An 18414-nucleotide genomic window follows, 5' to 3' on the forward strand; every position below is an offset into this window, starting at 1 on the left:
AGTAGGGGTTGTTTACTAATTAACTTGTCTCCGACCAATGCCAGAGAAGCCATATGACCCTCAGTTACATCTCTGCCTTCTTAGAATGAGTCAAGAGTAGAAAAAGTCATTTGAGGTCACTTTTAAAAAAAATGTCCTTTATTTATTTCCCCAAGCAATATGTATGTGCCCATTACCCTGCTCAAGGACACTGCATCACAATTTAAAGAGTGAGATTATTTTTGTCCCTTGAAACACCCCTAATTGTGATGAGGGTTGAAAATAGTTGAAGACCATTAATAAATGTGATCAACATTGATTGTTTTTATGGTAATTTGTGTAAAAGTGATTTCCTAGGTTCTTCATAGATTTTTAATTGCTGGCATAAGCGTTTACATAAACAAGGGGCACATTAGTAGACCTGGGTGGAGTTCATGAAGTCATAAAAAACTCCACTGTGCTCCGCTGAGCTCCGCATACGGCGGAGTGAGTAAAGTCACGCCACAGATTTTTCGTACTGGGATTATTACAGCACAAATGGCACCACCTGCAGCACAAGAGGGTACCGCTTCCTTCTGCCCCTTGAGCTGATGTTCTACTCGAGTGGCAGCTTTCTCAACGCAAGTGGCAGGCTTCCCAATGTGAGCGGTAATCACCTGCTGTGACCGCCCGTGTTGAGAAATCTACCCGGGAGATAGTCTAGTGGTGGATTTTCCTAGCTTGCTCTTGCCAAATTAATGTTGGCAACCCATCCGAGAAGAAAAACTCAGTTCCATGCTACTACACAGAGTTTTCCGAAACTCCGCACTCTGTGCGGAGAGCAAAGAGGGGAAAACTGCAAACTCCGTGAGTGGAGCAGTTTACCCCCGAGGCTAATGAAAGGAATTCTTTACTTCATATTGCTTCCCATGCACAGGACTGACCAAAGTGAATTAATAGACAAAGATCAGTGGGTCCCTGTGTTTCAAACTTTTTTATGTGATTGAAGAAACATGTTTAATCCAAATCTTAAATTCTGCATAGAAAAACCATGCTGAGAGTGATTTTTCATGAGTGATGCATGGTGATGCAATGGGCCCCAAACCTACATAGTTTTGAAACTTGATCTTGAAGGATTACCGTGTAGCCAAGAATATATGAGAGTTCTCATTAAAGGCAAGAGTGATTTATTATCTTTAAAAAAAAAAAAAAAAAAAAAAAAAACAAGGGCCCTAATAGCAGATTACATACAAATAATGTACAATGTTTATATTCAGTGGGTCTGGGAAACAGAGTCAGATCCACATTACAAATAGTAGGCAATTTAAAAATTCCCCATGGCTGTACAATAACTATTTGCAACTGCTTAATATTGCTCAGGTTGTGATGAACCAACGTGTCAAGACTGATATCGGTGAATTATTTGATGTAGGAGCCCCAGACCGGAGGAAGCAATACTTTGTTGTCATTCAAGGTGATCTTCAACCGTACTCCTGAGATTGGGTCATCATCCTTCACCAAATCACAAAAGTCGAATCTTCGTGTTTCTCTATGGCTGGTGAAGCTTTACTGTTCAATGATTTCTAATGGTTCTTCTCTGCATGTCCTCTGGTGGGAGATGGTGTTTCAGCACTGAGGGCCTATCCGAAAGGGAGCTGGTGAGGGATCCTCAATAAATGCTATCAGTGATATCAGCCACAGTGATCCGAATCAAAGGCCAAAGAGATGGTATTTAGGCTGGAACCTGGAAGTTGAAAGGTACATGGTCAGACAGGTCAAGTAGGAAATTGTCCATCCTTAAAGCGCAGCAAGCAATTGAGGCACCATGAACTCATAAGATATATTTTGCCTTGTTTCCAACGTTGGTTTGCAAAGAATTTGAATACATTTAAACAAGGTGAAGGGGAGTCAGCACTGAAAAGATTGTGCCTCTGCAAATATGACAAGAGGTAAGTTAGTTCATAATAATGTATTGCCTTCAAATATTGTACTCCAGCAGCTGCCTCTTGCCCTCTTCCGTGTCACACCCTCTACTACACAGGAGCTACTCTACAGAATTCAAGACTCTGTGAAGTCCCTAAACAGGCAGTGGGTGTTTTTTAATCAGATGGATTATTATTAACAATGTGATCCCAACCTGATAAATGCCAGTCTTAAACTCAAGGGGGCAGATACCAATGCTTACTCATGCCCCCCCCCCTTGCATCTGAACCAGATTTTCAGAATTATTATGCTCCTCTTTTGAAATCACAAAGCATCCATACTGGGATTACAGCCAAGCTCTTGGTGGCTGTATTTTCAGATGATACATCTATAAATTCATAAAAACAAAGGGCCTGATTCACAAAAGTAAAGACCCACTGTCTTTCTCTTCTAAAAGGTTTTGCACCCAATATTTCCCAACATAGAGGTATTTCTTTGATGACAACTGCTTTGGACAACCCTACCCCAGAATCGCTCCTTCTCCAGCACCAATGGGATGTGATCCCTCAGTCTCTCCATGTCCATTGTTGGTTACATATTTTTCTAGACTTGAAAACCTATGTATTTCGTTCCTTTTCAACACACCCAATTGTAATGTAATTTAAAACATTAATCAAAGGCCTTCTGCCAGAAGTGCTTCAGGAATTATGAGACTATGAATGGCCAATTGTACTCTTTAACGTCTCGTACAAGAATATTGTTGCACACTAATGCCATGGACAAAATATTGAAGGACAAAATATTGAATGGTAAATGCAAAGAGGGGCAGATATATTTACCATTCTTAACTCCACTTAAATGAAGATATATGTATATATATTTTTGGTGCACATATGTGGAATTAGGTACAGAAAATCTGTTCATTTTTACCTTTTGATATTTTGGCTCGCTTTGTTGTCAGTTATATTAGTGTATGGCAATATCAATGTTCAGGAGGCACATTTGGAAGGCTATATTAAGGGACACAGTGAAAATGATGCAGCATAATTTATTACATTCTGTGAGGATACTATTCTTCTGCTATTTTATCACCCATTAATGCTGTTCTCCCAAAAAGCTTTGCCTCTCTTATACCAGTATAGCACGTGGGTGAGGTAATCTGGTGAGTAGTTAATGTTTGCTGTGGCGCAGCACCATGTGTTATTTTTGATTATTCTAAACTATGAATACATTTTTTCGTGGAAATCTGCAATCTATGTAGCATAGAGTGGATTATTTGGTAAGTACAGCAAACCCAAAATTGTATGGAAGAAGCGCCTGGCTACCCTCATGGGTGACAAGCAGCACTGTACAAATCCACCTTGCATTTACATTACATTCCAGTGACCCCATTGATTAGTGATGGTTTGTTGTGTTATCCTTTCAATCTGATAGTACTCACACTCTCACTGACATTAACAGAAAACAAAAGCATCAAAATCTTACCTCACCCTATTTAGAAAGTATGTAGTCGCACAACTTGAGAGTGTTTTTCATTCCTTTGATCCTGTCCTCAAGCTGGAAGATAGAGAGAATGGAAACGAGAAGGCTAGTTAGATGTGACAACATGCATAACAGATGACTTATTTTTCTAAAAAATGGTAAACTGTGGACATTGCCAGTAACAGGTGGATCCCAGGGAATAGGAGATTGTTTTCTCAGTTGCTCATTGCCAATGCAGCTGAATCCTTTGCCTGGTTTAGAAGTGAGGATAGAAAAAGCTAAATTTGCTCCTAAGGTGAAAGGGAATTTTTGATCCAATAGTTCCTTGCTCGTCCACAAATATGATCAACCCCTGTGCACTTTGTTCTCTTCTCTCACAGAAGAGTTTACTCTTGTAGTCAGAAGGGTGGTTGTTTTAATTAATTCCTGTTTCCAGCAAGAGATAGCTTCCACCTCTGTCCATTTACACTGTGCACTAAAACCAGCTTTGAAGTTACGAAATCGGTTCTAGCTCTCTAAGGGTACCACTGGATGAGAGACTGAGGACGGCTATTACCAGTCGGTAACAGGGGGCCAATTTACAGATTCGGTAAATACCGAATCGGTATTTACCGATTCGGTATTTACCGAATCATCATATACCGATTCGGTATTTACCGAATCAGTAAATGACATGTAGGAAGTACTTTGAAGAGTGCTTCTGTGCTTTAAGGATTCGTTATTTACCACCAACTATTAGATGGTGGTAAATAACGAATACGTCTGTAAATGCAAATATGTGCATTACACCAGTGCCATGTGGCAGACATACATGCCATTAGGGCATGTATGTGTGCCACATGTGCACACAAGCACTATTCAGGGGTGCAATAGGGTGTCAATGTGAAACCCTGCCACCCTTGACTCTTTCTCTATTTTACTGAATCTGTATTTACTGATTCGGTAATTGCCATTCATTCCTATGGGCCTCCAGGCCCATAGGAATGAATAGCAATTAACGAATCGGTAAATACCGATTCAGTAAATACCAAATCTTAACGATTCGGTAATTTTTACATGACATGTAGGAAGCACTTTGAAGAGTGCTTCTGTGCTTTAAGGATTCGTTATTTACCACCAACTATTAGTTGGTGGTAAATAACATATACCTCTGTAAATGTAAATCTGTGCATTTACACCAGTGCCATGTGGCAGACATACATACCCTTAGGGCATGTATGTGTGCCACATGTGCACACAAGCACTATTCAGGGGTGCAACAGGGTGTCAATATGACACCCTGACACCCTTGACTCTTTATCTATTTTATCGAATCAGTATTTACCGATTCGGTAATTGACATTCATTCCTATGGGCTTCCAGGCCCATAGGATTGAATGTCAATTACCGAATCGGTAAACACCGATTCGGTAAATACCAAATCTTAACGATTCGGTAATTTTTACCAAATTTTTAGCTACATAGCATTTACCGATTCGAAAATACTGAATCGGTAAAGTTCGGTGTTTTTGAATCGCTAAATACTATTTACCTACATCTAGCCCCAAGTGAGTTACTACACTATTCACTCCTTGGTAATATTATAATGAATTCCTTTTGTTTCTGAGAAAGGAGTACAGTTTCCATGGGCAGTTATTTCTCTGGTATCTTTTTGATTTACTTTGTTTTGTGTAGATGGAATGGAAGCGACAGAGTTTGAGAGAGAGGGCACATGAACTTGATGGTATAGAACTTTAAAGAAGACTCACATATTTCTCAGCTGCAATGGTGGGCATGTCGAAGGCATCCCTGTGTTCCGGTGGTGTTACTTCTTCAAGCAGGATAGATGGATCCTGAAAATATAATTAAAATATCAGCATTACCAAGACCGTTGTCAACACATCTAGACTCTCATGAGTCTCACAGAGACGGAAGTCACAAAAGGCTGCACACCTAAAGAAACTAAAAAACTAGGACAAACATTTGTACAAGAAATAAAATACTATGTTCACTTCCTATTTGGGCACTTCACGGCCTTAGCACCTTGTGTTCATCCCCTTTAAAAGCAGAACTATTACTTTTGCGAGTAATGGATCAAAGATGCAGAAACAGTGAATATTGGTAAGCTGACAGTGTACAAGTGTGCTGCTACCAGAAGTGGTCACTCTGCTCTTGACCCAAGAAATTATGTATGTCTCTTTCTAAACAATACAGTATCTACCTTATCTGATGAATACCATCCTGGCTCCCAAAGTTCTCGCCTACTATCGACTAATCACTCACCTCCACTACATTGTAAAGAGCATCAAAAAAGAAATTACTGGGAGGAGTTGCCAAGTAGTGTAAGATTTTTACCCGAGCTCTGTCCCATTTCCGAGAAACCTGCTAAATCCGACCCTTAGGCTACCTTTTTTCAGCCGTAAGCACCGGTGTGGTGGCCCATTTACTAACCCCTTTTGGCCAACAGAAGCCCATCCAAGGAGCCCGGGCTGAGAGACAATTTTGGCGATCGACAGCCTGGGTGTTCGTACGGCCTGCCTGGAGACGTGCCTGCCGGTGACAAACATCACCTGAAGCTGTGAACTCACAATGGTGAACCCCCCTGTGCATCGACTCCTGGGTCGCGCAAGGGAGAGAAGACAGTCAAGTGGCCAGGGTGTGGCACAAAGCCACTTTCACTTCCAAGCGGTGGCTGGAAACAGCAGAACAGGGACCTTAGAGTGGAGGAGCGGGACTGGGTGCCACACGTCTGGAGAGAGGAGGGGAGAGAGGGGGGCCCCAGCATTGGCCCAGTAAGGCATAGCCTCACAGAGACAGGCGTGGGCAGATGTCCCTTACATTGTGTGTAGGGAGGACCCTTCTGTCCCCTCCCAGCTGGTAGACCTGCCAGATGGCGTGGGGGACCAGCACCCAGAGAAATTCCTCACAGAATAGTTCAGAACCAGGGTCCCGGATTGTGAGCTATCCCCCTACTTTGTTCTGGGAAGGGCACACAGAGCGCTGGCCCCATGCCCTACGCCGGTGACACAGCCTAGAGCCATTATCATTAGGGTACTGAACATTGTAGGCAGAGACTCTATCCCGCTGCAGGCACGTCAACATCCAGACGTCCTTTGCACTGACTCTAAGTTTATGCTCTTCCCCAATTACACAGTTAGGTGGAGCTCCTTCGTAAATGTTAGAGGTTAAGTGGAAAGTCGGGGCTATGCACATTGAAGGTGCTGATGTACCCTGCCAAACTAAAAGTTATGTATCAGTAGGGATTTATTTTTATTTTAAAGCCCAGAAGAGACCTGGATCTGAGCGGCAGAGATGAAACAACTGCCTATATCAACAAAGGAGCCAATGACATCTCGGGAGACAGAAGGCTGAAATGCAGCAGACTGATAGGAGGCCAAATCTGGTTATAACAGGAGGATAAACATAGGGCATCCTCCTCATTGAGCTGTGGTGAGTACCAGAAAGGGGACCCTACTAGTGGATGTTGAGATATTATTCAGCGGTATAGAGGAGGGGTTTAGTCCCCTTCCTTTTTTTTCTCCATTTAGAGCTACAAGTGTTTTCTCATTCATGGAGGGAGAAGAGACACATTGCCTCTTGGGAGAGGGGCTGGCCCGAGGCAAAGCACTCCCTACTACACAAGATTATTGTGGTTACTTTATTTTGATTAAGTATTACATTGTATTGTATGCTGTTTCTATTGGGATTGCTTGTTTTAGAGGCGAAAAATGCTTCCACTTTAGAGGCATTGTTTAGAGGGTTGTTGGGGGAACAGTTGGGTACTTTAGGGTTGATTTTGGTCACAACACTACGTCTCATGCAAGACAGATTGCGGACCCCAGTCAAATGGGCGCAATGACCTGCCATGACCTCTGACAACAACACCATCCATTACAAGCAATTGTCTTGGAATTTCAGTGGGTTGTTGGATAAAATAAAATGCACAACAATCCTATGACAGGCCCAGAAACTGGTCCTAGTGGTTCTATTATTGCAAGAGACACATTTTCTTGGGAATAGGGGTGCTTTTTTGAACACTAGGTCTTTAATCATGCAGGGTTCACTAGGGGTTCATGAGGAGTTACTTTTCCCCTGATGGTTGTGGACACTATCTGATATACCATAGATAGATATGTGGTGGTTATGGGCTTCCTGTTTGGTATTCCATTGGCAGTAGTGTCTGTGTATATTCCACCGACCCTGCAGGCGACTACGATTAAAAATCTGATGACAGTTATCACCTTGGGCCTGGATGAGGAGCTTATCGTAGGGGGGATTTCAATGATGTCATGTACCTACAACTTGATGTGAAAAGAAGGGCTACACCATTGCATCATGGGCAGAATCCATGCGACTTTGCAATCCGTGGAGAGCAAAGAACAAGTTGGCATGCAAGTTCACATATTATTCCCACTCCCATAGGTCACATTCAAGACTAGACTACTTCTTCCTCCCAGCTGCTGGACTCTGATAGTCGTCAGGAGCTACAATTCATGAAGGGGTACTGTTGGGCCAATCACTGATGTAATTAACTATGGGACTGGGGAGGTGTAGGTCTAACATGCACTGGAGCCTTTAGGTTGGGTGGCTGAAGGATGTTAGGTTTTAAGAACACATGAAGAAAAAGATAGAACTCTACTTAAGAGCAAGCTCCACAACAGAAGTCTCCCTAATAACATTGTGGGAGGCAATGAAAGCAGTTCTTTGGGGGTTAATATTAGCATACCCTATGGGAGGAGAAAGAAAAGTACCACCTTAACCAAATGAGAGATCTTGACACATTTTGTAATCTAGAGGCTACTAAGCAGGCCCTTAAACAGAAACTGATGACTCATGCCAGGGCACCAGTGTCTGATTTTTAAAAACCGAGAGTACAAATATGAGGCGGGAAAATTGCTAAACAGGCTTGCAGCCAACTCTGGAAGACAGGTTTGTCCCACAGACATAGGGCCCAACAGTGAGGTGACCCATCACTAATCACACATTACTATGAGGCACTTTAGCAATCGAAGCTTCTGGGCAGGTTGGAGCAAAAAAAACTCTTCCTTGCAAACCTGGTCATGCCAAGGCTCTCCAGCAGTGGGAGGGTGAATTTGGATGCTCACCTGTCGAAGGAGGAGTTATTTGCAGCCTTGTAGGAGATGCAATCTGAGAAGGTGCCTGGTTCAAATGGATTCCATATGAAATTCTTTGAAAAGTTTGCATCAACACTACTCTCTCGCTTACTCACAAAGGTTGAAACTGCAGAGACAGCTTTGCTACTTCCCTATGATATCTGGAGTACCTAAATAGTAGCCTCAATAGTAGCCCCAGACAATGTACTCCTTTATATCCAGTGACTCAACCAATCCATCCTAAAGCTAATTGATATTCTAAAAATCTGCAAAGAAGTGTCAGGCCTGAGGGTGGACTGGGGGGAATCAGCCATAAACCCTATGGTGGGTTCTGCTCCAGATTTACTTCCAGACTCCCCGGCGAGCTGGAGTATTTAAATACTTGGTGTTAGACTTGTTAGTCTTATGGTGGTCTTGCCTCAATCTTTTTGGCTGTACATTTTGCTGAATCTTTTGTTGGCCTTAGTACTTTGAGCACTTTACCACTGCTAATCAGTGCTAAAGGGCATGTGCTTCTTTCATAAAAATGTGTGCAATTGGTGCATACTTAATTGACCTATTTAATTTACTTGTAAGTCCCTTGTAAGGTGGTATACCATAAACCCAGCCTTTGTAAATTTACTGCCGCTAGTGTTCTGCAGCCATGATTGTTCCACCAACAGAAGAAGCCAGTCTAACCCATCTCAGCCTGCCACTGCAGTGCCTTTGTGGGCAGTTTACTGCCACTTCGGCTTGGCATTTAAAACTACTTTCCAAGCCTTAAACTTCCATTTTATTGCATATAAGTCACCCTTAAGGTAGGCTTAGGGCAGGGTGGTAAGTAAGCAAAAAGTAGAACATTTACTTTATAGTTTGCATGTCCTAGTAGTGACAAATAGCATATTTCATTTTCACTACTGTGAGGACTACTCCTCTCATAGATTAGCTTCAGGACTTCCTTAATAAATTATAATTCCTGATCAGAGAGGAGTAGCTGTTTCCTGTTTCATATTTTTGGAATGGTAGTGATAAACCCTACTTACTGGTGATGTTAAATTTAACATTACTATTTTAGAAATGCCACTTTTAGAAAGTGGACATTTCTCTGCACTTACTGCTTTGTGTGCCTGACAGCCCGTCCCCAATGCATGTCTGGGGTGGCGGACAGCTATGCTTTGTGCATTCCCTTTAGACAGCCACAACACAGGAAGGATAGGAGGGTTTGAGTACCCATCTACATACATCCTCATTCTGATGGCCTTGCCTGGGCTGGATGGAATGTAGAGGTTAACACTTCACTTGAATAGGTAGTATTCTGTCCCCACAGATTACCCCCCACAGATAGCCTGGCAGACAGGTCTGGCCTGTAAGGGGAACATGTGCATTTAAGAGAGCTGCCTTGAAGTCACCCCACGCCACAACAAAGGCACTTTTGAGTATAAGTACTGGGTGTCTAACCACCCCACCCAAAAACAAATTAGGCACTTCTGGATCTTGAACTTGAATCTTTGTTACAAGGACTGTTGTGCTGCTTAAATAACTAATCTTTGGACTGCAGGTTTGAAAGGTTTGCTTTTCTCTTGTGTTTCCCTGCTGTCTGCTGCTCTTTGACTCTGCTGAAGGAGAGCTGGACTCTACCTTCCCTCTAAGTGATCTCCAAGGGCTTGTTGGCTTGCCTCCTCTTGCTTGAGACTCAGGGATATCAAAGTTTCTACCCCTACTCCTACGCCTAAACTCACTGGATGCGGCCCAGATACTTGCTGCACGGAATTTGACGCATCTTCTGTCTGTGTAAATCACAACAGGTGCATCGATCCGGTTGCGCAAGTAAAATGAGCACATCACCTTGGAACCAGCACTTTGCCTTCAGAGATCGATGCATAAGACAGAGTACACCACCACTGATGCTTGGTGAGATTGATGCATCCCCTCGACTGCATGGTAGAATCTGATGCGACAAATTGTTCGACACCTCTTGACTCCAGTACCCATTTTTGGAGCTGACACATCGCCTTCACTAGATGGCGCAGATCGACACATCTCACTGTTTGGGATCAGGAAAGGTGCTTTGTTCACTAGGTCCTGTCTGGATTCTTAGGTGGCCTGCACTTCCATGTGGTCAGCCTGATATTTGACTTCGACCTGGTCCCGCATGACTTAAAGTAACCTTTTAAGCACTACTTGCTTCTAAGCACTTTACTGCGTTTATGCCTTTAAAATTCAATATCTCAAAGTCTGTACATTGGATTTTTGTCATTTTTTTCTTATTTTGTTTATAATATATTAAACTGCTTTTTCTCAACCTGTTTGGGGTCTTTTTATGGTGTATTCATTCTGTTACTGTGTGTGTGTTGTACAAATACTTTACACATTGCCTCTTTAGATAAGCCTCACCAGAGGGTGAGCACAGGTTATCTTTAAGTGTGGATCTAGCTTACCCTGACCAAGATTATGGCTTCTGCTTGGACAGGGTGCATACTTTTGCCAATCAGAAACCAATTGTCTAACATTAGAACATGCACATATCAAGAGACCCACAGGAACGCTGGGACAGGAAAATCACCCCTTTGACTTGCAAATTTAAGGGATATATGGCAAGATGGAGCTCCTTCCCCCGATCATTATGGAGCGTATAGCCCTCTTCAAAATAGTGGCCTTGCCAAAGCTGTTATAAGTTTTGCATTACTAGCCATACAAAATCTGTACACATTAATTTACAACCCTACTGGCCAACATCAATAGCTACAAGAAGGGAGGCTCTGCACTGTGAATCTCCCATAAGAAGTGCATACAATACCCTTATAATGGCAGACTAGGGGCAGTAGACATCAGACTGTATTACTAGTCAGTTCACCTGCTTGCGGTTAATGACTGGATCTTTAGGGATCGGAGGGACCCAGCTACGAGATTCAAGCGGACTCTCTTAACCGGGCAGGACCAAGGGTTTTGGCTGGATGGGGAGTCCCCCCTGCCCTCTCTCTCGGCTATGTCAGCCATTCCTGTGATTAGCTGGCAAGAGTCACTGCAGTAGGTTGGATAGTGGAGGGTGCCCACTAGGAATAAGCCACTGTGGATTAGTACATGGCTACTGGAAACGGTAGGGGTCCAGGGCACTGAGATAAGTTGGGGGATCCCTAATTTGGGAGATGTCTGGCAGACACACCATATGATGTTCTCTGATCCATAGACACACACCAACTAGAATCAGCAAAGGAATACAAATACTTGGGTATTCTAATAGATAACAAAGGCTCCTTCAACCCTCATATGGAAACACTGAAACAAAAAGGTAATACAATATTCTTTGCCAAGAAAACTTTTTAAAAAGTGATTGCCGGGCCCTCTCTGAGCCCTCTATTAGAGGTTATCCAAGTCAAACTCCTGCCAACGTTAACATACACGAGCGAGGCAATGAGAGGAAGAGACACCACTACTGTGGAAAAATAATCACCAGGTCATTTAGAACAATCTGCAAAATACACCCCCTGCCCCAATAAGGATAGAGTTTAGGTTACAGAAGTATTTACTGGCCAGAAGGGGTGCATTTATAATAAAAATGCTGGCACAAAATCACAGGGGCAGAGCAAGGTACACTGAACTGGAAACTTTAAGTTGAACTATCACTAAGAAAGAACTTACCGGTGGGAATGTATCTTAGAGATTCCCTTGGTCTGGAAAACCTATGGGCAATATCAGTGTCCCACACCAGCTTCAAGAAAGTGGTTAACAAGACCATCAAAGCACTGTCATTGGAAGAAGCTAAGCCTGCACTTGCGAAGAGAGTACATGCCTGGTATGTACTAAACAACTATGTAGCAGTCAAACTACCAAAATATTTTAGTTATGGATTCAATATCCACCTGAAAGAGAAATGTTTACAATAGAGGATGGGTATAATGCCGATCTTACCACACCTTCCACCATGGAAGAGGAAACCCAGAGACAACATATGTCAACTATGTAGCCTTGGAACGGAAGATCTTGCGCACATAATTTGCAACTGCAAAAGCCTAGTACAAGAATAACATCTACTCTTGCTACCTCTTTTTAATCTATACGGGATCCGTTCATGCAGACAAGCAGTGCTGATTTGTTTCATATCTGTCAACATGCAATTGACCTGTCGATTTACAAAATTTCTCAATATTGCAGAGAAGAGACTGAAGTTAAAACCATTCTAGCCCAGCACATTACACAACTCCAATAAGCATTACAATACAGCCAATACACAACGAAGGACTGCTTAGCGGAAAGACCATCATAGGAGACACTTGGTCCCACGAATCTCATAAGCCAAGTCTGCATTGCGGCACTTCGCACAAGACTTATTTATATGCAAATCTATGCAAGATTCCCTTTCAGGCAAAACAACATCGGCACGGGAAAGAACAAATGTAGCACAGAGCAGCTTTCTTTTGATTTGAACCCAAAGAATCACTAAATGGACATAATTAGTCAAATAAGGCCATTTAAACCTTCATTTTAACCTTGCATTTCATTGCCTTGCTTTTGTTAGCCACTGAGCATCTTCATCACCCCTGCCATACCCCTCAGTCAATAATCATACACAGTCAATCCTATTTAATCACTTATGCTATGTGTATGTAACAGTTTTAATTGATGATGCATAATCAAAATTACCAATTGGCGGTCAGGCACAATGTATACAGCTGTCACTGAGTACATCCATAAGAAATCTGACTCATGATGTCAGTTATTGGTAGGAAGGACAGATCTTGCTTATACAGAACTCTGGTGATAAACACAATTAGGAGCATAGAGGGACAAGCAAAGGACCCAGGTTACCCTCCACTCAAAGTGTACTCAACAACAAAACCTGGTCCTGATCCTCATAGGTAATTCTTCTTACATCACCTGTCTGCCCCCCCTAGAACTCCTTCTGGACCGCTGTTGAGAGAACTTCATTGGCTCCCAGTACGTCAACGGATCAAATTCAAGATCTGTTGCACTGTCCACAGATGCCTTTTTGGAAATGGCCCCAGCTACCTAGCCCAACTATTTCATCCTTACAGACCGGAACGTGATCTACGATCCAGCAACCAGCTCCTGCTTAATTCTCCTTTCATTAAAAAGACAAGACAAGGTGGCCGCGCCCTCTCCTCAGTGGGGCCAACTCTGTGGAACAATCTGCCCCTTAGCCTCAGACAGATCTCCCACCACCTTACATTCAGGAAAGCACTAAAGACCAATCTGTTCACTGCTTTATAAGCCTTCTACCTCCTCACTACGCATCATCAGTTCACCAGTACTGTTGCTATTCAGTCACCTGTGCTTGCGGCCATAGCGCGGAGATAGCCCTTGGGCTCGATTCTGGCGCTCTATAAGCATTTAAATAAATAAATATTGCTGTGTGTGGATCTATTTAAATCTATCACCCACATTATTTCTCTAGACAGGGTGTACCTTCTTGTTATCTTACTAATAAAACCAGTGTGTGTCTACATATGCCTGCGTGGCTATCATCCAGACGATATACTACATGTCTATGAAAAAATGTGTGTGAGGAAGGAAGGAACCTCACAGGAGCAACCACCAGGGAACTGCTGACTGGTACTCGTCAGTTTGTTCCTCTTATCATCATTGGCTCCTTCAACCAAGAAAGAAAAAGACACAAAAGAAATAGTGTGAAAGGGTAACTGATAGTAAAAAAAACTCAAAAGTGGTTCTACCTATTTACATCTATGTTCACCTGCCCCCAAGGGTAAGAGAACCACTATTCAGCGCTCTACCCTGTCTAAAAATGGGTTAACTATCCCTGGCTGCGTAATACTCTATTCTTTGCTGGGTATCTACTCCTATTAAAATCTATACTCTACAGTTGAGATTCGTCTTAATCTATAGGAAGCCAACATGTTTTGTTGCCTGTCTTACTTGGTCGGCAACTTCTTCAGGGCTGGGGTTTGTCTTGCCACACATTTCTGGAAATATCCAGCGCTCAAATCTTGTTGTGGTCACCTGTTGGCATACCTGTGGCCACTCATGTACCAGACTTAAATATAGGTTCTCTTTAGTTCAATACAGTATGTTAACGGTCGGTTACTACTTCTATCGGGCTCCCGTTCCCATTCCAGACCTGCTAAACAAATTGCACGAAAGAAAGGAATCAGGCCTGCGGCCCTTGGATGATTACAAATGGATTGAGGCAAACAATGGCAACTGGAGAATTGGAAATATTGCCTTGCTTTAGATTAGACCTGGTTAAATACTTTCCTAGAATGTATTACAGCCCTGACGGGCTGTGGGGGATGGGGAGTGACAGCAGCCCTGAATATCTCAGTTGGGGACAGGCCAGAGGTTCTTTTATGCATGTGGGATAGGAATGCCGGGTGATTAAGGCTTATTTGAACCTGCTTTTCTCCAACCTAGATATGGTATGTCGATTTCTGATAGAATGCAACCCCATATTGGGAATCATGGAAGTATTCCACGGATGGGATGGGTAAGGGTGCAAAAAATGATGGCTGGGATAGGTTGTGTTTTGGCTAAACGTCACATAGCGGGCCATTGGGGATCCATGGGGCCTCCCCAATCTCAAACCGCCAAGAGGGATGGATTACTGTTCTTTAGTTAAGGAAGCAGTGTATAGGTCCAGTGGATGCTCACAAGAGTATGATAGACTTTGGGGACAGTGGAAAGAGCAGCAAAAAATACCCAGAGTAGCGCCAAGACGCGTTAGGGCATTTGTGCACTTTACACATTTTTAAATCAAATCAGAGGAGACAACCCATAGGAAGTTCTTGAGGGAAAGCACACAGTTGTCTGGAGCATAGATCCCGCCATAGTTTACCGGACTGGTCGCAGTTGACATAATTGGGGTCTACTTCATGGTATTCTGGAACTAAAAGGGTTGTTGTGCAAGGGGAGCATGGGGTGTATGACAATGCAGTGCTACAGTATTGTGATCTTAACATTGTTAAAAATTCAATTAAAAGATTTTTTTTAAAGAAAGAAATTACTATCCAGCTACAGGACAAATCAACAGGAATTTCCTCTTGTGTAATAGCTGCTCTCGAATCAGGGTGAAATGCAGCAATGAAACGCTACTAATCTGTTCACTTCACAGTGAAACCCGGACCTGCAGTTGTGCGAGCTGGGTTTTACCACAACTTTTAATGTTACTGACTCCAGTCCTACAAACTAGCATGGAATTTTCAGGCTGGCAGAAATCCCTCTATATGGTGGGCTGTATATCAGTGGAGTACATGCCTGCACTGCCCTGTCCAAATGGAGTACATTATTTGATGGGCTGGCCCATCCATCAACACTCCAATATTTCTGATGTTCAGATTATAGAAATATCTCTGCATACATACATGCAATACCAGTGCAGTGTGAAAAGGTTACCTAGAAAGAGCTGGGACTGCTGTTGTGGCTGACGTATTCTTAGAGAATCATATTAGATGTTTCTGGATCAACAGCTATTGGTTAAGGTAGGCACCGACTTTTTGGTGCTGGTGCATTTTTCTAAACTATTCATCTAGTCTGAGCATTTCATTGCCTTGCTTTTGTTAGCCACTGAGCATCTTCATCACCCCTGCCATACCCCTCAGTCAATAAGCAGAGACCTGCGCAGTTATAGGCTTGGATAATTTAACAAACAATTGCAATACAATATGTCTTCATTTTGCGAGAGTTAGAGCTATTGACATTGTAAATGACTAGGGGCTAGATGTAGGTAAATTCATTTTACCACTTCTTAAATACCGAATCATACCGATTCGGTATTTAAGAAGTGGTAAAATGGAGGGAGAGGGATGTAGGTATTTCAGATTTGGTAAATACAGAATCGTTGAGATTCGGTATTTACTGATTCTGTAAATACCGAATCGGTAATGCCCATTGATTCCTATGGGCTTTGAAGCCCATAGGAATCAGTGGGCATTATCGAATCGGTATTTACCTATTCGGTAAATATCGATTGCAGCATGGGTGCAGGGGGTGTCACTTTGACACCCTATAGCACCCCAAATACAGGCATGTGTGCCATGTGGCACACAGACATGCCCTAAGGGCATGTCTGTCTGTCACATGGCATAGGTGTGCATGCACACCTGGATTCGGTATTTTACCACCCAATTGGATTGGGTGGTAAAATACCGAATCTAACAGGCCTTTGGGACTCAGAAGAGTCCCACCTACATATGGAAGTTACCGAATCGGTAAACATACCTATTCGGTATTTTGCCGATTCGGTAAATTTACCAAATCGGTAAAATAGGCCCCCTACATCAAGAAAACCCATTTACTGGTCGGTAACGGCCGAATCGGCCGTTACCGGCCGGCAAATGGCGGCCTACATCGGGCCCAAAACTCTTTTACCTATGTGTCTTGGTTTGGAGTGTAGTGGATGTATGTGGTGTTGAGATGTATTATGTGCATTGAAGTGGAATGGATGGAATTGTATGGTGTATTTCTGTGGTGGAATTATGTGGCATGGTGAATAGAAAGGGGTGAGAGCTGCACAGAATAGATAGAAAGGAGGATACAGAGGAATAGGTAGTTTGTGCACGAAGTGATGATTGAATTTGAGATAGAGGAGCAGAAAGAATGTGAGAGAAAGAAGCCACAGATGCATAAAAAGGGAGCACATGTGTAGACAGAATACACCTGAAGAAGAGGAGGAGAGCGTGGGTTTGAGGGATGGAAATTTTTTGAAAAGGCCAGGAAAGAAACTGTGCTGAAAGACATGAATTGAACCATATCAGAGAGGCAAGAAAAGAGTGTGAGAGAGCGAGAGAGAATGGTGAGAGAAAGTAAGAGACAGAGAGAGATGGAGGTACGAGTAAAAGTGGCCCATATGGGAGAGGCGAGAGTTGGACCAGTGCAGAGCGTGAGGTGGTACAGGAAAGTAGCCTGTGTGAGCAGGCTTTATAGCCCCTTCACAGCTGGGCAAATTCCCCTGCTATGCTGGGGGGCGCGCACAGCGCCCATGAGCCACGATGGTCGTGTGCTCACCTGTTTCTTTAGAACGCTTGCACAGCAGTGGAATCTGTCCAGCATGCGAGCGTTCTAACGGTCATGACGAGCGAGCTCGTCATGAGCACACGAGCACCGTGGCTCATGATGAGCTGAGCACGTCATGAGACTCGAAGTGATAGAGAGGAGACAGGGAGTATGAGGGAGGGATGAAAGGGACGGAGGGATTGCGAGATGAGAGGGAGTGCCGGGAGTGTGAGGGAGAGATTGGGGGGCAGTGTGTGTGTAGGGGAGAGGTGACAGGGCTGGTGATAGTGCAAGTGAGAGATGTGGTAGATTGGAATTCTTTGTTGCAGAATTGTGTGGCGTGGTGTGAAGTTTGTGTAGTGGAGATATGTGGCATGGTATGCAGTGGAATGAGGTGGACAAAATTGAAGAGCGACGATGGTGGCAGAAAATGGGAAGCTTATGGGCAGGCGTAAGCCCATACACTAGATGCAGTACATCTCAATTTGAGAAAGCCAGAGACTTAAAAAACATGACTTCATCTAGCTGCGTAGTTTATCATCAGATAGATATTTGAATAGCGCTACAATGCTTTGCCTGTGCCAGCGCACATGTGTTCTCTTCCGTGTTCTCAGAGTGAGGCAGAGAGCAAGCTAGAGCAACCAAGGAGATATTGTGGTTTATGAATCGGTGGTAGCAGTATGCCCAACAAAGAAAATGGCTGCCTGTGTTTTGGCCATGATATAGGGGCAGTGGAAAAAATTGTAGATTCAGAAATTATGAGTTCTAATACATGTGCAACATTTCATCATGCCCTTGGGACAATGCCCACGAAAGCAGAACACGTGTACAAAGGTAATCCTAGGAAAATCACCTGTACATGCAATTACAGTATAATCCCATTTAAGAAAAGAAACATATGTAGAAGGTTTCTTCAGATCAGATAACGATTGTAAAATGACTTCCACTGTTGCCAGAATGTTTATAGTGTGGTTACGTAGGGTTTGCCACTCATTTCCATACACATGCCAACCTT

At 43.2% G+C, this 18414-nt stretch overlaps 1 protein-coding gene across 1 annotated transcript in view; it reads right to left on the reverse strand.

Moving 5' to 3' along the window:
* Nucleotides 1–3372: 3372 nt before the first annotated feature.
* The window catches only part of LOC147684854 (maestro heat-like repeat-containing protein family member 1), a 90706-nt gene continuing 75664 nt past the window's right edge, over nt 3373–18414 (reverse strand). The window contains exons 15-16 of the mRNA XM_086942398.1: nt 5112–5195; nt 3373–3438 (exon numbers count right to left, since the gene is read on the reverse strand). Of these exons, the coding sequence (XP_086798524.1) occupies nt 3373–3438; nt 5112–5195 (150 nt within the window). The remainder of the gene's footprint in view (nt 3439–5111; nt 5196–18414) is intronic.

Source organism: Lissotriton vulgaris, chromosome 10 (assembly GCF_964263255.1).
Source record: "Lissotriton vulgaris chromosome 10, aLisVul1.2, whole genome shotgun sequence".
Lineage (NCBI taxonomy): Eukaryota > Metazoa > Chordata > Amphibia > Caudata > Salamandridae > Lissotriton > Lissotriton vulgaris.